Source organism: Helianthus annuus, chromosome 10, assembly GCF_002127325.2.
Source record: "Helianthus annuus cultivar XRQ/B chromosome 10, HanXRQr2.0-SUNRISE, whole genome shotgun sequence".
Lineage (NCBI taxonomy): Eukaryota > Viridiplantae > Streptophyta > Magnoliopsida > Asterales > Asteraceae > Helianthus > Helianthus annuus.
The window spans coordinates 96,134,744-96,158,230 of NC_035442.2; the positions used below are offsets into that span (position 1 = coordinate 96,134,744).

Here is a 23,487-nt window from a genome sequence, read left to right on the forward strand (position 1 = left end):
TTGGTGCAGTCATCTGTCGTCTTCGTCTTAATATCGAGTCTCGGGTTCGTTGCGGTTTTGGATCAAACATTATGTCATCATCTTTGATGATGACATCACAATGATGACACCATCCATTACATCATCACATATAAGACAAAATTGGGTATGGTCCAATGAGAGCTTACTATTTGATGGCCCAATGAGGTGATGCCTTTTGAAGGCCCAATCGTTTGAAAGCCCATCCATATGAAGGTCCAATCGTTTGAGTTTATGTAACAGTTTGAAAAGCCCTTTAGTTTGAATTAGTTGTAACCGTTTGAATTGTAGTGTCCGTTTGAGCATGTGGCCGTTTGAAGTTAGGTGTCCGTTTGAAAGGTTTCAAATGGAAGGTGCTTGTTCTATAAATAGCTGTCATATTGTTGTCATTTGTAACGGTTAGGTAAAAGTAATACCGAAGTGCTGCCGGTATTTCCTCTCATTGTAATCACTGTTAATTGAATATACAAGAGGATTATAGTGTATTTCAAGCTGTTTTCTAGTGCGTTTCTTAGTTTTCGCCTCTGAAACGTACGAGAGCTCTTCCGAACGACTCATTCAGGTCGAAACCGATCCTACATTCTGCAAGTCCAAATGCTAGCATTACAACTCAAAGTGGTGGATACACTTCATCATTCTCAAGCTTTGATCCAAATAGCAACACACCTAGCCCTCAGAAGCAAAATTCTACAAATCTGCAGTGTAATGTGACCTTGAACATTCAGAATGGTCAAAATCTATCTCCTGAAGTGGCTAAGCAACATATGGCATCTCTTGTAGCCATGTTAGAGTCGTATGAAAGCTTGATTGCAGGAAGAATTGGTAATCCGATGCTCACGAAAGAAGATTACGACCAAATCGATACAGAAGAGCTTGAGCTGATGGATGTGAAGTGGTGTTTGGCTAGTGCATGCAGGAGAGCTGAAAAGTTTCAACAGATTACTGGCAGAGATGAGTTCCGAGGAATGGCTACCTCTCCTCTAGGTTTTGACAAGTCAAAGGTTACATGTTTCCGATGTAAAGGAAAAGGTCACTTTAAATGGGAGTGTAAAAACCAAGAGTCATCTGGGAGTCAAGATAAGAACAATTATTATCAGAAATCAATCTTTTATCAGATCGATCAACAACCTCAACAAAAGGAACAGAAAACTGCTCATGGGAAAATGATCGAAGAAGCAAATAAGAAAGCTTATTTTGGTATAATAGACCAAGGTGATGAGTTTGTTGCAGAGGGATTCAGCTAGGACAATTACATACCGGGTGTGACTAGACCTGATGTGGCTCTTGTTACAAGAATTTTGGGTGAAAATGAAGATTGTCAGAAAAGAATTCAGATTTTTCCAGACCTTGGAAGTGATGTTGATACTGATGATGAGGAAGAGTATCTTAACAAATGCAGAAAAAGTATTGATCCTGATAGTTTTAATTTTTTCTATGCAGATAAAGTTGAGATGCTGAATCAGAAGAAGATTGCCTGGTTGAAGAGAGAGCTTGAAGCAGCAAAGTTACTCGCTGATGAAAAGGCGAAGACAGAAGCTGGAGAAACAAAAGTTGAAGCAGTTACTGAGAATGTGACAGAAAAGATTGTTGAAGTGGAGAAAGTGGAAGAGAAAATCGTCAAAGTTGAGAAACTTGTGGAAGTTGAAAAAGTTGTCGAAATAGAAAAGATTGTTGAAGTCGAGAAACTTGTTGAAGTTGAAAAGACTGTTGAAGTTGAAAAGATAGTTGAAAAGGTGGTTGAAGTCACTAAGTCTTGTGAGAAATGTTCAGAATCTTGCAAAATTTGTGAAGAAAAAGACAAAAAGATTGCTGAGTTGGAAAAGATTAAAGAAGACTTACTGTCCGATGTGAAGTATGTGAAAGAGTCGTACGATGTACTGAACATGACAGTTGATAGTTTGAAAAGAACAAATGCAGAAATTGAAAAAGCAAATGACAAAATGAGTGCAACTTTGATGACAAAGCAAAGCGTCATCAATGATTATATTGAAGATTGTGCTAAGCTGAAGAAGGAGCTGGAACTTGAAAAGATCGAGAGTGAAAGGATTAAACGATTACTGTTGAGTTACACTACGTGTGATTATTTGATTGATCGTGTTTATCCTACTGTTGCAGGTCTTGAAGCTTTCAAGAAGAAAGAAAAAGAAGAGGATACTGGTAAGAAATCAAGTGTCAAGTATAACAGATGTCCGCCTCCTATCTTTGAGAGTTATTCCCCCAGGAAACCAAATGAGGAACGGGTAGACAAGGCTCTAAGCATCAAATTAAAGTCGGAAATCACTGATGAATTACCAGATAATATTGATGTCACATTCACAGAGTCTGACACTGATCATGAGTCTGAGTTAGTTAAGAGAGTTGTCGATCAGGTGTTGGATATGGATGAAGAGTCAAAGTCGGAGTCTAAGTCAGATAGTTCGAGTTCGTCTGAGAAGAGTCCGAGTTCACTGGTTAAGAGGGTTTACAATAAAGAATTCCTGTTATCAAAATCTAATTTGAATGACGGATCAGTCAAAGTAGCATATATGTTGAATGATTCAGACAAATTATATTTTGATGAGGAATTCCCAATAAGAAGTGTTAAGACTGAAAAGATCAAACAGGTTTTCAAATTAACAGAAATTAATATTTATGAAATAAAAGATTTAAATCTTTCTGAAAAACCTAAACCTTACACTTCAAGGATTAAACAAAGAGTAAACAAGAAAATGGGTTACGGTTGTGGTTATAATTTCCAAAAGAAATCAAACCATAATGGTAATCTCAAAAAGAAAGGTCTTGGTTTCATTTCATTAGAAAATTATAAAAATCAGAAAACTTATAAACCAAAAACAAAATTTGTTTCAGGAGGAAGTTCAGAGGATGAACAGAAGAAACCATTCTGGAAGCAGTCGAATCAAGAGTTTCTTGCTGAAGTGAAGAAGAATGTGAAAAAGTTTGCTCAAAGAGTTGACAGAAGAACCTGTTTCAAATGCCAGGAAGTTGGACACATAGCTTGGAATTTCCCCAAGATCAACTACCAAAAACAGGGAGTTTCTTCTAACTCTGTTTTGAGAAAGACTTGTGTTGATAAGAAAGAACAAGCTGTGAAAAATGTTAAAAAATTTGAAAATTCTACTTCTGAGGAAGGAGAAAGTTCAAAAAGGTTTTACAAGAGAAGAGGTGATTTAAGCAAACAAAAATGGATTGTAAAAGCTGAAAACTGTTCTGACAATGATTCTGATTCCATAAAATCAGAGGAGTCTTTGGCTGAGAAAAAGGTTGAAAATTCCGTTCCTGTGATGAACGATGAGAATTTTCCTTCATTGTCAAAGGAAAATTTGATGAAGAAAGTTGGTAAGGCTGAGATCTCAAATCAATTCTTCGCTGATAAGGGAGAATTTGATGTTGAGAAGGCTTTCAATGGAAAAGTCAAACATATTTTCGGGAAGATGGTTGATAGGAGGGTAAAAGGTGCTAAAGAATTTTACAAATCAAAATGTTGGTGGGAAAGATGTGTTCCAAAATCACCCAAGGCTGGTCAAGCTTGGGTGGATATTATGTTTGAGTAAATACCTGACTTGCCGGAGATCCCAATTTTTTAATCGTGGATCAGGAATCGGCATCTTTCTTAAAATCTGTTTGAGTAAAAGAATCTTAAAAGTGTTAAATTTTACAAGTTGTGACTTGCCGGAGCTCCCAGGTTGGTAAGAGTGGAGCAGGAATCGGCATCTTTCTTGAAATGTTTGTTTGGTAAATCTACAGGTGATATTTTTAAATTGTTATATTTTGATTTACAAGTGATTATGGTTGGTGAGTGAACCTGTAAGTGGTTGAAAGAGGTTTCATTGACAAGTGGTTAATCAAGGTCATTAAGTTGAACTTGATTGGACCATACTTACAAGTGATATTTTGGAGAACAAATGATGAGTTTATCCCCTAACCTACAAGTGGTTTGAAAATCAACAAAACTAATTTTCCGGAAAAACCATTTGATTAAAACAAACTTAAGTGTTTTGAAATCACAATGGGAAAATAGTTTGTTGTGAGGGGGAGTTCTGATTGTTCATGCCAAGTGGATGGCGATTTGAAGTGATTTGATATCTGTTGTCAATTTGTTTGTACAGTTTGTATTCAAATTTTTCCTTTAAATGTGTTTGCATTTTAGGGGGAGTAAAAATTTTACAGAAAATTCAAAAACATTAGAAAATTTGAAAAAGCCAAAAACATGATAAAATAAAAAATGAGTTTTGTTGTATAAAGGAGGAAATGATAGTACATCAGTGGACGATCACGGCATGCTAAAGAATTGGAAAGTTAAATAGTGATAAACGGTCTCACTGATGGTGTGTCAGTAGGTTTTTACACATTTAATATATTGTGACGAGATATAAACCTAAATTTCAAACTTGCTTAATTCGTGGGTAACATTTCTCGGATATATGGGTAACCCCCGAAATCTTGTTTGAAAGGTCCCTTATTCTGAGATACTAGGTTTTTATGCTTAGTGATATCTGGGGTATTATCCCGGGACTTCTGCTGTATGGAAATACTGACCTAGTCCCCGGAGAATACTTTCCGCAAATGCTTGAAAAAGCGACGCCCTCAGCAAATCGATGAAACAATAAAATTGATAGTCATTGTTGTTGTAAAAAAAGATCCTCTAAAGGGGACCCACCAAAAGTCGAGCCGTCATCTCTCTGCTGAACTGAAGTTCTGACATGAGCTCTCACGGTTTCGCATTTAACCCCTGACAGATATCATCTAGGTATACTCACCTGTAAGACTGAATATTGGGATCTAGATACGGGAGTATATTCAAGTGGTGGGATACGCGAATAAGTTTAAGTCTCTAAAACACTAATTTCGTATCTCGGAACTTTGAACTTTGTGTGAAAATTTAAGTGGATCAGTATACTGACAATCTAAGTGAATCGTTTAAAACTTAAAATGTTTAAAGCTTAACGGTGTTGGTGATTTGTCTCAGAAACTGATATGATCCTCTTACACAAACTCACAAAAACATTGTATGTAAATATTTCTTTAATGCATTTCATTTCTGTTATTAAATCAAAATTCCAAAAAGATTTTCAGTGTGTTTTAGCAAAAATTTTGAAAAATCCAAAAGGATTTTAGGCAACTGATATTGAAAAGCTGATTTTCAAAATTCCGAGTGCTGAACATGATGAACAGGTTTGGGAAAGTTGATTGAAAAGTTTTTCAGAAAAATGAAATTTGTCGTAAAAATGATTTTCACTGTTATTCTGATTGTATAGACTATAGTTGAAAGAAGGGAGTCAATGTTGGTGAATACAATTTTAAATTTGTTAATATCTTATTTTTATGAATCTTATGTTTTGGGTAGAGGAGTTGCAGGAAAGCCTGGATTCTGATTGAGAGTAGCGAGCCAGGTTGCAATCCTGCTTCTGTACAAGTCAGACTACGATCCCAGCATGTTTTGAGGGGGAGTCTGTTAGAGAAAGAATTTGAAGATGGAAAAGATCCAGTTAGAGACTATGGAAGCCCGAAGACTGATAAAGACTGAAGTTTGAGAAGACTCGACACTGAAGACTCGTCAACATCTGAGGGGGAGTCTGTTAGTGCATACATCTGTCGACTTCGTCTTGTATCGAGTCTTAGACTTAGAATGTTAGATCAGGGCACGTTTTACGAGAAAATATGATGTTTTAGTGTTTTAAACTTCTGATTTCGCTCCAAAGGCTGATTTCGCCCGAAATGGTTTCGAGCGAAATCAACATGTTGCTGATTTCGCTCCAAATGGTTCTTGTGTCACTATGAGCGAAATCAGGGTCCTATATATAGGCCACGAGCGAAATCAGATGTAGAAGTCCTTGTTTCCGGTACCGAACTACTGCCGAAGTGCCATTTGATTGTAAAGCTGTGAAATCATCAATACAAGGCAAATTTAAGAGAATCAAGCTGTTTTTATTGTTCATTTCTTATTTTCCGCATCTGAAACGGATTAGAGCTCTTCCGATTGACTCGTTTGGGTCAGCACGTGATCCTACAATTTTTATTATTAAAAATCAACCTCCAAAACTTATAAAATTTTTAACAACAATTATGGCAAATTTTATATTTGAAACCATAATCAAAATTTACTTGTAAGCACTTGTTTAAAAATATTTTTCTAAGTGTTGAATTTTTACAAAAATTTTTAGTTTCCCTTGAAAATGGAGGTTTCCATGCTTACTAGCATATCATTTTCTTTTAAAAAATTCATCATCAATCATCAACAATTAACCTATAACTTACCATGAGCCATTACATACACTTCTACAAGATGGTATGAACTTGAAGTTTTGTAAAATCTTGTAGTATTTTAACATGTTGTTTAACATAGTATACTAACACTAAAAACATGGTTTTTATTTCATAAAACTCATTCTTACAAGATTTCAATCTTTACAACTTGTGACACCATTTTACAAAAATTCATCTTCTTGGATTTTTCATGTTTTCCATACTTTAATGGTTCCATTTTAACACCTAAAACATGTTTATTTTCTTTTAAAAACTAAGTCATGTAAATCATGAAGTAAACTTTATTTTCTTGAAACTTTTATTTTTGAAATCTTATATTTTTAAGTCTTACAACTTGTAGGAATCATCATCCTACACAAAATCAAGTTCATCTTCAAGTTCACACTTAACATAAAGGATGATCAACATGGATCTTTCAAGATTCATCATCATACTTCCTAGATCATGTTTTAAATCATCATCTAGCAAGCTTTTATGTGGTGATCAACACCGTACATTCAAGAATCAACAAACAAGTTCATCACACACATTAAACAACTTAGATCTTCATGATTTCAAGCTTTATGTTTATGTTCATGTTCTTGTTTTGGTGTGATTCTTTAAATCTTTAGTTACTACATACTTTAACCACTAAAATCAAGTGTAAAAACAAGATCAAGAGGGCTTACTACTAGCACAAGGGCTAGGGAAGAACAAGATGCAAGATGAAGAAGAAAAGAGGTGAGTAATAGCTCCACAAGATGGTCCTTTAAGTCTCCTTGCTTGCAACCTTCTTAAGTAGCTTTGATACACCTTGGAGAATGCTTAGATTGCTTGGAAATGGACTTGAAATGAAGATGTAGAGGAAGAGGGTGTTGGCCGTGAGCTTTGTGAGAGGGAAGAGAGTTTTTTGTGTGTTTAATGTTGTGAAATGATAAGTGTTAAGTCTTATGGTCTTTATCAACTTCTTTCCAACATAAGATTACACATTGGTTTACATGTTTGATATCTTCACAACATCCACAATAAAATAATCAAAAGAATAGTGGGGTGTGGGCCCCCTATGTTGACCATCCACCATATGGGGGGGGGGGTCTTGGTTTGGTTTCAACTATTAGTTAGATGTTAAGTTAGGATTTAAGTGTTCTAGTTAGAGGTTTAAATGTGTTTAGGGATTTTAAGATGTAATATGGTGTTTAGTGCTAATAACTAGCTTTATGATGTTAAAACAATGCTTCTAGTTCAATTTTGGTGTTTCGGGTAGTGTCCGGTTGTTCTTTGGGTTACCGGTTCGTTAAGGTGCTAAATTGCGCAGTTTAGTGTGATATGAGATACCTTTTATGACAGTTTTCATTCCCGACACTTTACAAGTTATTCTGGACACATAAACCTTGTTTCTGCATAATATTTTGGTGTTAAATTGCTGAATTTTGATGAATTTTGCAGAATTCTGCAGTTAGAGTGTGTTTCGGGCACTTTGTTGTGTTTAATCGTCACTCGGAAGGCAGTTTTATAACCCTTATTTTCCTACATAGAATTCTAGTGTAAACTTTGGTTCGGGGAGTCAATCTGTCTCCTAACATGATGTCTGTCTGAGTACTGAACTCCTGTCAGTACTTCTAGTTTATCTGATTATTGTGCTAGTTTCGTTCTGTGCACTAATTTAACTGTTTCAAGTTGCATTTAACAATCATAAGTAACATGCAACATGTAATGTATTTGTGAGTTATTTGAAAGTAAATCGTGCAATCATTCATATCATAAATTCACCATACACAACCATATATTACAATTTACTGTTCACATCGTACGGAAAATACATGGAAAAGTGCCAGTTGTCACAAAACACACACACACACCCCCATCCGATCTGCGCCTTCATATTCCAGATCTACACACATCTTTGATTTAATCGATTGAAGTGATGAATTTGAGTGATGATGATATGGGATTGAAGGCGGTTAGGGTTTCCAGGGTTGAATTTGGGGAATGATTGTGGGATTAATAGGACCATTGTGATGTGAAGGTGGTGGAGGTGCGTGACGATGGTTGGTGGGGGTGAGTGCAGGAGGTGGGTGACGGTTGTGGAAGTGGGTGAAAGAGGTGGGTGGCACTGGTGGTTGTGATGGGGCAGAGGTCGGTATTGGTGGTGGAGGTGCCCCTAGGTTAACTGACGTTGTGGTGGACATTTTGGTGGCAGAGGTCAGTGACGATGGTTGGAGGAGGTGAGTGTCGGGAGTGGGTGACGACTGTGGATCGGTGGTGACAGATTATGCTCAACTGACGGCCGCCACCCCCCCCCCCCGGTCACCCGACGTCGCTGCCTCCACTGCCACTTATAACCACCCACAATCAATACCACCGACCACCACCACTCACCACCGATTTTATTCCTTCGTTTTTCTTGCCTACCAAACAATACACAATAATAATTCATTCAACTCGTACATCGTAACCAAACAAGACATGGAATGGTAATAATCCATTGTATTCCTTCGTTCATTCCATTACCTCCTCCATTTCATTCACTCGTCCATTCCATTACCCCATACCAAACAAAAGTGTTCTATGCAATAGTTCATAATTTGCTCCCACTTCTCCTAATTAATGTATTATTTAATAAACTTCTCCTAATTAATAAATTTTATAATACATTATTTATGTATATAATAATTTATACCAATTGACATTTATAATATGACGTGTGTATATGAAAGTGTGTACATGAGATGTCGGTGTGTGCACGCATGAGGTATGTGGTATGTGTATAAGTGTGTATGCGTGAGGTGTGGGTGTGTGTAGTTGTAAGGTGCATATGTGGGAGCACCAAATACTCAAACAGAAGGGTGTGTGTATACATGGTGTTCTTTAATTGGTTTCTTAAGGAACGAGGTCGAGGTAGTCATGATGAAACCGTGGGTAGGTGGAGCTTATGGGGTGATTTTAATTACGCCGCATTGTGCGGGCTCTCGACTAGTATAATTACAAACTTTTATGATGGCAAATATTCGAAAGATCCATCTGGTCACCATTTACAATTACAAGAACTCATTCAAGATTCATAAGAGGGTTAATTCATATGCTAAAATTACTATACCTAAGGTGACCAATCTTAAATGATATTATGGTTGACGTTAACGCTAAAATTACTATACCTAAGGTGACCAATCTTAGATGATATTATGATTGACGTTAACAAGTGATCGGGTTTATGGGTGTCAAGGTGAGACCCCCTCTTTAAACATTATTTTCACGAAATTAGTAAAATAACGTTAAAATTAGTGCACTTTCACTTTTGCCCCCCGAGCGCCCACACATACATTATATGCGCACTTTCACCACATGATGCATGCTTCTGACACTGTGAATGTTTATTCCATATATATGTGTGAAGGTTTGATTTTTGAATCTGATTTGTTTCTCGTATATGATGCTTATGCCATATGTATTATATGTGTATATATGTGTGTGTTTAATTGTGTGCTCTAATATGTCACTTGTTCCACTTCCACTTGCATATCAGACCTTTTAACCGACCAGACCCTTTGGGACCCGAAACCACATAAGCATGTTTGGTTCGTGGCTCTCAATTTCATCAATAAAAGGATTCTCGGTTCTGGCGGGTCTGGGTCGGTTCCGACCCTTTGTACAGCCCTAATCTTTTTAAAAAGAAAACGTCGGGAGATTAACTACATGCTGGATCATATATCTATCTATCCCGATCACACCCGAGATCTTTGATAGGAAGATACACGAATCTTACAAAGCTCAAAACGGTGAGGAACACTTGAATAGTTAATAAATGCCATCAAACCCGTGAAATATAATAAATATCAATAAAAAATAACTGAATTATATGGCAACAAGCTTTTGATTATAATAATTACTTGCTTTGAAGATAACTGAGTTATATTTTTAGAAACCGAGTACATTTTCCTCTACAAACTAAGGTATAAAAGTTAAATTTTAAATAGATGTTTTAGTGCATTTCGGGGTTCATTTTTTAAATTAGAGCATCATCTCAAGTCATAAACAAAATAAAGCATAGAAGATAGCCAAATACAAGGTTCCAAAAGAAGTTGCATAGACAAAAATTTGAAGTAGATAAAAAGCAAACTACAGAATGCCATCACATTCCACTATTTATTTACAAAACTCTTGTAGTAAATTTATAAAAAAAAACCAGCTTGACAAATTTGTTCGTTCTTCGCAGAGCCTTCTTCTTGAACAAGCCACGACCAATCATTTCGTCTGCATTTAACTGAAGAAATGAAACAATTTATAATCTAGACTAATAAACACAATAACCCGCACAAAAATCTACCCATTTTGACCTGTTATCCAACCCACCTAACACGCCCGTTTTGCCGTCTCTACCTTAAGACTGATAACAAGTAGTGCCAATCTATGCTTTAAGAGTACTGACCTTAACCATAACCATGTCATCACCGACACTTTGGGGAAGGCAGAGAAGAAACCTTTATTGAGCCCCAGTTATCAAAGGATACAATATACACAATTTGGTTAGTTTGAAACGAAAACTCATGACAAATCAAACGATCCTTGTCCTTCGTTAATAGCATACAAGAGTTTCTTCAGCATAATTTCCTGTCAAAACAAATTCAAAAGTTGTTACATAAAGACCTCAACATTTTAAAAATTATTCACACCTTTGTTTAAAAACGCGTGAGGCGCTCATAGCAACTAGGTCCCAAAACCTTTGTTTAACAATGTGGTTATTAAATGAATATTTTGTTCATCCCTTGGTTGTTTTTACTTATCAGTCTCCTACAAACCCTAATCATGACCAATTTTAGACCAAAAAGTACATGAGGCGCCTCTGAGTCCTTTCCTAATCGCCTCGCGCATTAGGATTGAGCCTCTTTAAACCAAGATTCAAACCAAGTACAGATAATACCTTAGTGGAATACGGAGGAAGCTTTAGATAATTAGCACATGTCATCACACTTGGCAAATCATCATCTGCAGATTCTGACACTCCAGCCGCATTCGAAGCCGCGTTGTTGGATGTTGAAGAATGCTGTGCCAGACAACAAAAATAGTTTATAGCACATATATCCCCTCAAAACCTTGAATAATATTAATTTTAAATATGAAATTTTAAGAAGATATAAACAGTGCAAGAGTATACATACCTTCCGCACAATTGTTAACTTGGGATTCAACACAGCCAAACCACCAGGAGGAAGGCGAGGTGCACCAGTCACAAACTGACAGAAAGCCCGCTGCTGTTCTGGATTAAACTCTCCCATAATCTCAAGCAACTAAACAAAACATATTTTGTTAGAAGGCATTTCTTGTTTCAATAAATAGATGAAACCCAAAAACTGAAAAAAAAGGAATTACATACATTAACTATTGGAGGGCTCTTGGAAGTGTATCCATGATCAAATTTTATGTGTTCAACAAGTGTATCAGCCTGCGTTTAAAACAAACTTAAATTAATCTTGCTTTGAATGCTTTATAACATGTTTAAAACTTTACAATAGCGTTACCAGAAAAAAAAAAAAAAAAAAAAATCATTACCTCCCACAACTCCCCACGGCCACAAAGTAGATAATCCAACTCACTAGGAGAAAAGATTTGTAGAGCCGAAATGTCAAAAACCTGATAGTTAGATGGTATACACATTAGCTTATATCTACAGATTTTATATATTTTAACATAAACTGGGTTCTAAGAATGAAAAACGCATCAAATAAGAATAAAAATGACCTGACTGAATCCAGCTCTAAATGCTTCCATCTGTCGTGTGATACCAGTCTTGACAGTGGCCTCAACTACCAGAGAAATGTACTCTTCCAAATTGTTTATATCAACCTGTAAAAAAATCAAACTATAAATGCTAGAATAACATAAAGACAAAAAAAATAAAAAATAAAAGATGATGGTGAAGTACAATGTCATCGCCTGTTTTGAGAACAAAATCAGGATAGCCAGGAAGCGTGAAATCTAGACAAAGATCTTCAACCGGGGCTCCCCTAAACCGTAAGTTGAGTATTTCATTTTGGTCATGTAAAGACTCCAAGTACTGTTTCCGGCAAACAAGAGCTTGCAATTCTTGCAATGTCTTACCAAACTCCCCATCAAATAATGAAATGTCATGCAAATCAAGTTCCTGTAAACAAAACCAAAATATCAAACCAATTCCATCTAAGCATTTGTAAATAGTAAACAAGCAGCTTACCTGTCCAAGCACGAGTTTATAGAAGGCGACTGAAAGTGGGAGGTCCAAAAGCCTACCATCTTGAAGCGCTTTAGCCATTACACGACCAAGCAGGCGGAAATGTTCTATTACTTTAGAAAACTGGGCTCCATCAGAAGTATCAACAGTAAGAGGCCAAGGACGTGGAAATAACCCTAGAGGTGCTAAAATAAGGTCTCCAAGACCCTTGCCAGATTTTTTATCTCTCGAGTCAACTTCCACTGATGTGTTGACATCTGGCAAATTAGATCTCCACATTCTCAATCCTGCTTTTTGAAGGTCATGGCTTAACAAGGTGTAAAACTCCAAAGTGGGGCCCAAACCGGTTCCAACTTCACCGAAATATTCAACTTCAAGAACTGCTTTTTGACTTGAATACATCTCCATGACTTTTGCAGCAGAATCTAGTATACGATTCCGGGAAACACGGACTTTTTGGCGTTGTAATCTCCCGACCCTAAATTCCCTCTCGTTCATAGATCCATGACCGTCTGCACCCTGCTGCTGTTGAAGCCGATGCAATGCACGTGATAGACCAAAAGCAGTTGAATAAAAATACTGTCGCCTAGTTTCGAAAGGAAATAAAAACGGGCATGATTTTGTTAACTGATAACACCATGATGGAAGACTACCACTGCAAAGTGCAAGAGCATCTTGAATTTGCCTAGACAATTTCGGAGTTAATTTGCTATTAATAAATTCATCAGAAGGAACCCTAACACCAGTAGAAATATTCAATTCATCTAGACTGAAAATTTTCCCTTGAGCAAAACTGTCTGTTGCTGACTGTACACGCAAGCGTGGTGCCAGCTGATTTAACCCTTCTAACACACGTAATAGTGATAATATGTTGTAAGTAGGGTTGTTCCTTTCCAGATCACATGGAAGTTCCCCTTGTAAAATACTGTCTAGAAGAGACATTTGATGGATTCGTGAATCACTATTAGAATTTGAGGTGGACCCCGCTTTGGTACTGGATTTAGATGGGGTTGTAGAACTCGGGGTTCCAACTGTTTGGGTGTGACAGGTGTCTGCTCTTTGGTATGTTATGGTATATATATCACCCCATAATCTGCTACCATCACTAGATACGAAATCACTTCCATTATCATCATCCTCGTCGAGAACAAGCTGTCTCTGAATAGCTTGATAGATTGTTAAATGACGGTTTAGCTGTTTCCCACCTGAAGAAAAGACTAGCTTAGGAGAGCCGACGAGCGGCCGCCCGTGGCGGTCTCTGCCGCCCCTTATACCTCCTCTGCCGCCATTTGCTGATGAAAGCCCAGCCATAGCAGCAGCAGCAAACGACATTTTACCTCTTGAACCTAATGAGTCTGACCCACGAACCACAACACCTCGGCTGCTGCTGCTAGAACCAGGGTTTGTCTGACTATCACTGGTTGCACCACCAGCGGGTCTTTCCTCACCCAACTTAACATCATGAACTTTGTCTGGCATGCAAACGGGAAGGGAATCATCCCTTAGTACCTGCATAATCATTTCGGTTATTATTATAATTGCTGCTACTAATAAAAAAAAATAATAGCAAAGATGCTATGACAACATACATCATCAGGATCTTCATCGTCATCCTCAGAAATGTCATCATCTTCAATCACCAATGCATCATCCATCTCAACAGGTGATATATCAAAGTCCTCATCCTACAGCAGACAGAAAGTTATAAGACATAATTATCCTCCTAAATCTATAATAAAGTATACAATATTGTAAGCACAACTAGAAGACTGAAGAAAAACAACCCTCAAAACACAAACAAACCATTAGGTTACACATATCAGATTCAGATATCTTCCCCAAAGTGAACCTTATGTAGTTCTAGGTCAAATTTAGGGTCTATAAGAGGTTACTATGTAAGAAATCCAAATGAATAAAGAAAATAAGAAAGTTTTACTTAATAAATAGGTCGATATGTAAAACAGATAAGAGAGACACAGCTTCTGGTTGTAATTAAAGCTTTTTTGGCTGTATATAAATGTGCTTCTGACGTAATGACGCGCAGGCCTCGTGCCTAGGCTTTTGAGACCTAAACGCCTCGAAATTAAATCAATCATGACAGAATGCAACTTTAAAACAGACAAATATGTTCTTATAGTACTCCTAAGATTGTTATGAATTCAAAAATAATCAAAGTTGGTACCTCCGAAGTAGAGTCCCCATCTACAGATTTCATCTGTGCATCTTTATCCAAAGAAGCCCGTCTACGAGCAGCATTTCTAGTCTGTGGGCCCCCTCTCCCCTCATCTTGACCCGACTTCAATACAGCTTTTCCCTTCCCTTTTGAAGAGCTTGCGGTTTTCTCTTCCGTTTTGTTGGCTGAGTCACCTATATTAACTGACGATCTGGATCTGGTAGAGTGATGACGTGTAGCAGCCACAGGAGTAGATAGAGACGAAGCTCCAGCTCCTGCAGGTGTAGTTCCAGTTCCAGACTCAGAGTTGGTTCCATATCCAGAAGGCTTCTGACCAGACTCACTACGTTGAACACGTGGCCAAAGAAAATCCTCCACAGCGGCCAAACTAGCTAAAGGATCAATCAAGACAACATTTGAAGAATAATCGCGAAGAGACTTTTCGCCGTGTGCTCTACAAAGACGTAATTTGAACGGCTGAGATAATGCCCCGAGACCAGATGACAAACGTGCATTTCCAGTAGATGATCTGGCACTGTGACTTAAAACCACTGGGAAACGTTCTAGAGATGTCAATGCATATTGAAGCTTCTGAACTAGATTACTCATTGGAGCTTGTTTTCCAGCATCAAGACTTAACGGAAGTGCAGCTTGTATAAAAGACGTGTATCTTTTAGTAGCCAGCTGGCGTAACTTAGGTAGATTCGTTTCTGATACTCGTTCTTTGGAAAAATGTCCACAAGAGAAATAGTTTAGTAAAGCATCCACAACACCACTACCGATGAATTCAAATGTAGAAACACCATCATCTTTGGTTAACTCTGCTAGCATTTCGATTATCACTCCTAACAGGTCTTCTTCTTTTCCAGGCGAATGATCAACAAACCGAAGACTAAACGCTTTTGACTTCCCCTTTGACTTTGTCTTATGATCATCCACGCCAGCACCCAATTTCTTACAAAGATTTTTCAAATGTAGAAGATCATCTGTAACCCCAACTTCAGTAGTAGCACCAGGATCGGAAGGGAAGTACTTATCCTTGAAAGCTTTTGCACTTGAACTAACCGCCATCCGAAGACTAGAACTGACAGCTGGCAGTTCAACAGAAGTTTTCAAATCTTCAGCAGCATTCACATCTGTAGCAATGCGGCGTCGATAACGCCTCGAGCGTAAGGAGGATCCAGATATAGAATCATTAACCTTCTCACTTGATAATGGTGAAGAAAGAGCATTACCAGATGGTGATGATGACTCGGCAAGTGTATCTATTGCATGGACAACACCTTCTCTCACAAACATCTTACTGAACGTTTCCGGAAGTTTCTCCATTAGTATCTCCGCAATTTGAAGAGACGGTACCAACACTTGAGGGTCCTTCCATGCTAAAACCCCAGCCAAGAAACTGAAATTTCACAAAAATACAAATCATTACACAATCATATAATACAACAAATAAAAGAAAATGTAATCATCAACGACATACCTTGATATGTTTGCAACACCAAGTAGAGATTGAATCATATCGGCGGTGCTAAAGTACATCAACTTCCCGATCACCGAAAGACATTTGTGACGCACAGGCGCATTTACACTTGACCCGTATATCTACAAGATAAAAAAATCTCACTTTGTTTTCATAAATAGTTACAGTACAATGAGTCTTTAGACCTAACCTGAATCAGAACAGGAAGAAGGTCCATCCCAAATTGCTGCAAAAGCTCAGGCTGCTTGGTCAACAACTTCTCACGAGCGGAGATCTCGAGTGCACTGTCACCCGATTCTTCTTGCTTGCTACCACTTCCTGCAGTCGACTTTCTCAAGAGAGACCCTTTGACAAATACATTACTACTGGTAGGAAGAGTTATGGTTCCGTTTGGCAATGGAGGAAGAAGCTCATTTGCTAAATTCACAATCTCAAAAATCTACAGACCAAAAGAAGCAAATTATTTAGAACACATTGCCAAAAGTTGTTATACAATGTAAAACAGAAAAAAAAATTACCTGCTCCGGTGGTCTACTCAAGGCAGGTGACACAGACATTGTTGCAACAAGACCAGACCCGGATAATATATCTTTAACAATCCCGCTGATCCCTAAAAGGAGCAACGTTTTGGATCCTAAAGGAGAACCACTTGCACATGTAGATAGCAATCGAATTAAGCCCTGCAAGGCTTCATGTTAAGTAATGCTGCCCAATAGTAATACCGTATTCCAAAAAAAAAAAGTAAATGACTTATGTATAACGTACCGTGTATGTAGATGTACTGAGGGATGCTTGTCCGCCTCCGGAGCAACTGGTTGATATGAGAGAAGCTGCTTGCTTAACCAATCCATGGGTACAAAGCTCGTCTAGCTGATCAGGAGATGCTGCGAATGCCTCAGCAATTCGAGTCAAACAAACTGAAGCATGCTCCAAAACCTATAAACATAATGCAATTAAAAAATCATTTAATCGTCCTTAGGTGGCTAAAACTGAAAAATTGTAGTGCTTGCCTTGGCATCATGGTACTGAAGAAGATTAGTCAATAAGGGAACAGCTTCCATGACAAAATCGGCAGCATCAGAAGGAAGTTTCTTGCACATGTTTGCAGCAGTAGATAGTGCCACACGCTGAGATGAAACAACAAGTTAATTTTAAAGATATACTTGAATAAACATTCGTTTTCTTCCGATACATCTAATATGACAGGGTGTAAACAGGTACCTGGACTCCTGTTGAAAAGAAGTCAAGATAAGAAAGCACTGCCATTAGAGCCCCTGCTCGCAAGCAGGCAGTTGGGTGCTCCTGAGATATCTTCTTAAGAGCTTGCAAGGACTGTTAGCAAAATGATGGAAACGATAAACAACACTAGCACTATAATTCACAGTTGTCATTATCATCAATAGCTATAAGATTTAAACAACAATACTTAAACTATGAAGCCCATAATATCCCACCCTAAAGAAAACTCCTTCACATTCTCAGCCCATGTAGCATCATTTATCACATATGCTTATGAAATCAAAATTAATATGAACAATTAGCTAGTAAGCTGGCAAACCTGTTCAGCCAAGTCCATATACTCAATTGTAAGCAGCCTAGCAACAAAGCAAGAAACAGCTCCATAATGCACCACAGCAGCACAAGACGACGGTAGCACATCACAAAGATGTGTAAGCGCCCGAGCAGCAAGCAACATAATATCCGGATTACTCTCATGATTAAGCAACCCAACAAGAACAGGCACAAACGAATCCACCGAAAACGTACTAAGCGAATCTTCCGTCCCAATAGATAGCATCTCACACAGCTGCGTCAATGCCTCAACCTGCTTCCCTTCCTCTCCATCGGCACGCAACCCCGAAAGAATCTTCTTCAACCTCCCACTCTGATGCGACGACGAAGCCGACGCCATCGCCGACGAAGGAAGCAAATCATCTAACCCAGCACCTAACTTCCTCAACAAACCCTGAAGCGCACTACTCGCAGAAGTCAAATTTTGATGCAAAATCCCCACACCTCCACCCTCGCTATCGTCATCCTCATCATCATCCGCTCCACCTCCACCGTCAATATTCAGCCCCAGATTATTCTCCCTATTAACATTATCCCTCTCCTTAACCCTAACCTCATGTTCTTTCTCTTTTCCTTTATCCAAATTATCCCTATCCAATCCCAAACCCTGATTACCAACATTCTTCCTACTCCGACGCCCTCTACCCGACCCCGAGCCCGACTCATTAACCGAATTATCCATATTAGAACTACGTAAACGCGTAGATACCGATTGAGCAACAACGTTAGAACCTGCGACCGCTACGGCTGAAGCAGATGACGAACCGGTTGAAAGACGAGTGCGTTTGTTCGAACGAGTTGTCGGTCCGCCGGACGACGAAGAAGAATGGGCTGATGAGGTGGCCTCCGCCCTCTTCCGGCTACGAGTTTCCATACAAAACCCCAAACCCCCTGTAATATCCAACGATCAACGACGATCGAAGATGCAATGATCTCTAATCATCGTTGTTCATGGATCGCACGAAAAAAAACCCTAATTTGTTTAAAAACGCTCGATTTAAACAATTTAACGAACCTGACGCAATCGATTGATGCTGAAAGTGATGAATTGAGATAAATAAAAGAGATTTAATCGATTCGAACCGATCGGTGATGAATTTGGGGGAGTGAAATCGAGAGGCAGAGGGTTAAAAAAAACCCTAATTGTTATGGTGGTTGGTATATATAGGTCTACGTTTGGGTTTGGGTATGTAACACGTAAAAGATGCAAGAATATATATGGGATCATAAAATAAAAAAAAAAAAAAAAAAAAGGGTAAATTACACTTTTCGTCCTTTATGTTTGTATCACATTGTAATGGATATTCTTTAACTTCAATAATTACAGCCACAATTGTTACATCTTACGTCCTTTAGCACTAACCAGGTTAAAATTTTAAGTTAAGTCTATTCACATGAGGGTAATTTAGTCTTTTTACCAATTTAATTAAAAATAGTTTAATTAAAAAACTAATATATATATATATTTAAGCTGAGATATATCTCTTTCTCTCTCTCTAAACTTTCTTCCCAAAATCCAAATCCCCTATGTAACACACACACACAGTTAGTCTCCATCGAAGGCATCAGTAAAAGTAAACATGAAACATGTGGATTTCAAACCATAAACAATGGCAAAAGAAAACACCAAATCTGTTGAAGTTAGGCTCTACCTATGAATGTGCTTTCTGTATATATATTTCTGCAGGACCTCCATTTGTCTCATTAACAAGTTTAGAATGCTTCAAATCTGCTTCTCCTACAAAACTCTTGCTTTCACCATCTAATTTTGAAGAACTGAGCACTTAAAGCATCAAATTTGGCCACTAATACCACCAATAACCATCACCACCACCAAACCACAATCTCTAAATCTGAAAAACCCATCCTCCACCATTCACAAAGCAATGGATTGTACCTGAGTCTCCATTTTTCTCTCTGTACTTCACCTCCGTAGCCACTTTGCCACCCACCACCAGATTCGGGAGTCGCACCTTCCTCTCTCTCTATCTACCAAAACCCTAGATTCGGGTAATCGATTGCAGATCTGCTAAAAAAGATTCGAGATGGGGCGATGGAGTTGCAGATATGGTGGAGATTTCTGTGTGTTTAAGGAATGAGGGAATGTTTAGAGTGAGTGATGGCCAGAGTGGTTGTGGCGAGGCTTTAGGTGGTGGCGGACGGGAGGAGTTGTGGTGGTGAGAAGCTTAGGTTACAGTGTTTTAGAGATAGAGAGAGAGTTGGAGAGTGTGTGAATTTTCGTTTATAAATATAACTATAAATGAATATATTTTCTTGTTTTTTCATTTTTTAATATATATTTTAGGGGAATTGGCCTGAAATAATCCCACCTAGACCTTATTGGCCATTAACAATCCCAACTCAGAATATTCCCCCCACCAGTCCCACCTTTCACCTATTTTTCCTACAATGGTCCCCCGTTAAAAAAACTTAACGGAGTTAAGCTTTTCTCCAAATTACAAACAGATTTTTTAGGGGCTTTTGATTAGAACGACGATACGAGTCCATTGATGTAAAACTTGCCTCGAAACGGTGCTCCAAACAGTGAAAACGGCGCTTCAATTCGGGTGTTTAAATTTCCAATTAACCAAAATCAAGTCACTTGGAGCACCATTTCGAAGTAAGTTTTACATCAATGGACTCGTATCATCGTTCTGATCAAAAGCCCTAAAAAATATGTTTGTAATTTGGAAAAAAACTTAACTCCGTTAAGTTTTTTTAACGGGGGACCATTGTAGGAAAAATAGGTGAAAGGTGGGACTGGTGGGGGAAATATTCTGAGGTGGGATTATTAATGGCCAATAAGGTCTAGGTGGGATTATTTCAGGCCAATTCCTCTATATTTTAAGTAAATAGGTAAAAATTACAAAACTACCCTTGTGTGAATAGAGTAAAAAAAAAACACCTAAAATTAAACCCTAAGCATAAACCCCAAAAAACCTAAACCCCTCAAAAAACCTAACCTCCCACCCGCACTCCCTAAAAACCTAAACCCCCTCTCCGCACACCAAAAAACCTAATCCTAATCCTAAACCTCCAAAAACCTAACCTTAAGAGCTAAACTAAACTCAAAATCTAATTTTAAACATATAATGCACACGTGCAGTACAAGTTTTTTTTTTTTTGAAAAAAAAAAGTCTTTTTATACATTAAAAGTAGCGAATTTTTATAAAAAAAATTGTAAAAAAAACAAACTTGCCATGTTTTTTTAGTTTTTTTTTAGTTTTCTCATTTATATGTAGTTTTCTCATGATTCTCTCCCTATATATATATAGGGTCAGGATTTAGAGAAAACGCTCAAAAGTGTGAGAACGGAGAGAGCGCTTGTGGATCGTCAGATCAAAACAATCTATGGACTAGATGACGAGGTGGCGTTTTCGTAAATAAAATCACTTTTATTAATCTGGCGCGCTTCATTAAGGGTAAAAGGGTCTTTTGACTTAACATAAAACGCCAAACTCACGCTATTAAAATCCCGCCTCAACACACATAGCACACTTCATCGTAATATAACGTCATAGATATAAAACGCCAAACTTTGTTTTTAACCGATAAAACCGAACAAACAGTACTGAAACGATGGAACTTTATTACTAGCATTTACTGTAATAAAAATCGCGCCTAAAATACGCGCCAAAAACTTCCTATATAAACAAACTCTCAGAACTACTAAAATCCACACCAAAACCCTAAAAACCTATATTTTCCTCTATACCGTTCATCTTATAAACGCCAAAAAAACCAAAATATCAAAGATTCCAATCCATGTTTCTTTGATATACACTATTTCCTCAATAAACTTTGGCTCTATGTAATGAGCAAAATCCTGAATATAAACGCCAAAACATACAAAAACCACAAAACTTCAAAAAAAGCCATTTCATGGAGATTCAGTTTTTGTTCTCAATAAAGTTTAGCTAAACGGGATGGATAACATTGTTACACATCTTTCTTAACTGGGGATTAAGAATATTATCCATTTCGTTCAGCAAAACATTATTGAGTTTAGCACGACCAAAATTAGAAGTTTATGGTAGTTTTATTTAGTGGCGTTATTGTTTTTTTTTTTTTTTTTTGGCGTTTGATTTCCTTGCCCGATCTTATATTGTTTGTTATTTAACTTCGAAGTAGCATGTTATGAACAAAAAGGTAGAAAAAAGAAAAAGATGCAAAAAAAAAAGATTTAAAACGCCAAACTGTGTCTGTGTTATATAGGATTAAAATATAAAAAACGCCAAACTACTCTACACTGGCTCTCGAAGACCATCTGTATGTGTTCTGTAAGAATGACAAATACAAAACAGCAAACTACTCTTCACTGGCTCTCAAAGACCTTGTCGGTCTTCTTTTAATTACGGCCTGTTTGCATGTCGATGCGTAGTGTCCATAGCCTTTGCAGTTCTGACACTGTCTTTCTTTGGCCCCGGGTTTCGACTTTAATTGCTTTTTGTCGATTGCTATTTCCTGTTTAGATTTCAAGCGCTTCCGAGAACCAGAACCTTTGGATTTATAACCTACAGGGACTCTTATTGGATTCTTGTCGTTTTTATATTGACCGGTTATCTCGGAAAATCTATCCCTAGAACTAGCGGGAGGAGCAACAATCTGCATATCTTGAACCTTCTTCATATAGGATTGAACATGATCCTTGTATAAGGATAGCTCCTCTTTATTGCCATATAAACGGTTCAAAGTGTATTCGGTTGAAAAAATAATATCTCGCATCATACTTTGCACATCAGGATCAAGCTCGGTCATATATTCACGACTAATTGAGCATTCAGGAGAGCAGTTTGGCGAAGCCTCTTTGCGCCATCTATTCAGAATGTATTGTTTTGGAACTTCCCTAATGTCCATAATTCTCAAAACATAGAATATATGTCTACATAGCAAACCAAACTGTTCAAAACGCCTGCTTGAGCAACTACATGTGCAATCAGACTTACGGAACATTACCTGAAAAACTCCAAAAACAATATCTTTATAACGCCATGCATAGAATATTTGTCTAAAAAGTAAAAAAACACATTGCATATGATAAAACGCCATTAACAGAAAACGCCATAAAAACCAAAACACCATTATCTACCTCAAATAAGGATGTACAAGGCTGTTGGAAGTCATTTACGTAAAACTTAACAAACCCATCAGGCTGATCTTCGTAACGTTTATTTATGCAATCCGCAAATCCAATAAGCTCAGCTTGAACATCACAAAAAATACTTTTTGTGTATATGTCAACAGCTTGCCCTTCCAACAATTTGTAACTACTCTTCAACTGGGGTCTTTTGTATCGAGATTCATGATCATTTTTATAATGTGTGTGACGTTGTGCTTCTATTGCAGTCTCGTAATGCGTCATGAACTCAACAAGAGTAGCTTTCGAATTGCACACTTGACCAAAAAAATGATTCTCACTCTCCGACCTATATGTCGTTCGCATAAGACCAGACATATGCTCCATTCTATAGTATGTAGGGATTCAAGATTCCCTAAGTGCAAAAATATCAGATAGCCAGTCATTATCTTCTAAATTGAATTCTACGATAACCGCTTCCCATTCTGATCCAAACTCTTCAGGTGTGAGAATATCCGTCCACACAACACCACAAATACGTTCTTTAAAAATTGGTGGAATTTCATAGCCTAACACCAACATGTATATAACACGAAAACGCCATGCATAAATAAAAAAAAACAAAAGACAAAACTTAATTAAAAAAACACAAACAAGGTAAAGAATGCCATGTATTTTAAAACGCAGTGTATCCTAAAACGCCAAACGAAAAAAAA

The 23,487-nt window shown here is 37.7% G+C and overlaps 2 protein-coding genes across 4 annotated transcripts; both read right to left on the bottom strand.

The window, feature by feature from the left end:
* Window positions 1–10,285: 10,285 nt before the first annotated feature.
* On the bottom strand, window positions 10,286–18,870 carry LOC110885579 (E3 ubiquitin-protein ligase UPL3). 3 transcript variants are annotated; one of them, XM_022133281.2, is made up of 19 exons: window positions 17,681–18,870; window positions 17,344–17,454; window positions 17,133–17,249; window positions 16,888–17,058; window positions 16,641–16,802; window positions 16,313–16,561; window positions 16,123–16,244; window positions 15,875–16,041; window positions 14,649–15,775; window positions 14,056–14,151; window positions 12,470–13,975; window positions 12,182–12,400; window positions 11,998–12,102; window positions 11,809–11,889; window positions 11,633–11,701; window positions 11,418–11,546; window positions 11,180–11,302; window positions 10,688–10,869; window positions 10,286–10,522 (listed from the first exon to the last, which is right to left on the bottom strand). In XM_022133281.2, the coding sequence occupies exons 1-18, from the start codon at window positions 18,566–18,568 to the stop codon at window positions 10,804–10,806; spliced, it is 5,508 nt and encodes a 1,835-aa protein (XP_021988973.1). In that variant the 5' UTR covers window positions 18,569–18,870; the 3' UTR covers window positions 10,286–10,522; window positions 10,688–10,803. The 3 variants fall into 3 exon arrangements, with proteins under 3 accessions (XP_021988973.1, XP_021988972.1, XP_021988971.1); XM_022133280.2 differs by having other exon boundaries at window positions 10,286–10,512; window positions 14,649–16,041; XM_022133279.2 differs by having other exon boundaries at window positions 14,649–16,041.
* Window positions 18,871–22,002: 3,132 nt separating this feature from the next.
* LOC110882376 lies at window positions 22,003–23,158 on the bottom strand. Its single transcript, XM_022130412.1, has 3 exons — window positions 22,801–23,158; window positions 22,651–22,702; window positions 22,003–22,540 (listed from the first exon to the last, which is right to left on the bottom strand). Exons 1-3 carry the CDS (start codon window positions 23,156–23,158, stop codon window positions 22,003–22,005), a joined length of 948 nt encoding a protein of 315 aa, XP_021986104.1.
* Window positions 23,159–23,487: the final 329 nt, after the last annotated feature.

Bases quoted from the DNA above. Each gene is read 5' to 3' on its own strand.
- LOC110885579 (XM_022133280.2), bottom strand. From the start codon at position 18,568: ATGGAAACTCGTAGCCGGAAGAGGGCGGAGGCCACCTCATCAGCCCAT. The intron at 16,042-16,122 runs GTATGTCGTTGA...GTGAAATTTCAG, and splicing joins GGTGTTGCAAACATATCAAG to TTTCTTGGCTGGGGTTTTAG. The intron at 11,890-11,997 runs GTCATTTTTATT...TCTAACTATCAG, and splicing joins TTAGAGCTGGATTCAGTCAG to GTTTTTGACATTTCGGCTCT.
- LOC110882376 (XM_022130412.1), bottom strand. From the start codon at position 23,158: ATGGAGCATATGTCTGGTCTTATGCGAACGACATATAGGTCGGAGAGT. The intron at 22,703-22,800 runs GTACATCCTTAT...TTTACTTTTTAG, and splicing joins AAATGACTTCCAACAGCCTT to ACAAATATTCTATGCATGGC. The intron at 22,541-22,650 runs GTAATGTTCCGT...TATGGACATTAG, and splicing joins TTGTTTTTGGAGTTTTTCAG to GGAAGTTCCAAAACAATACA.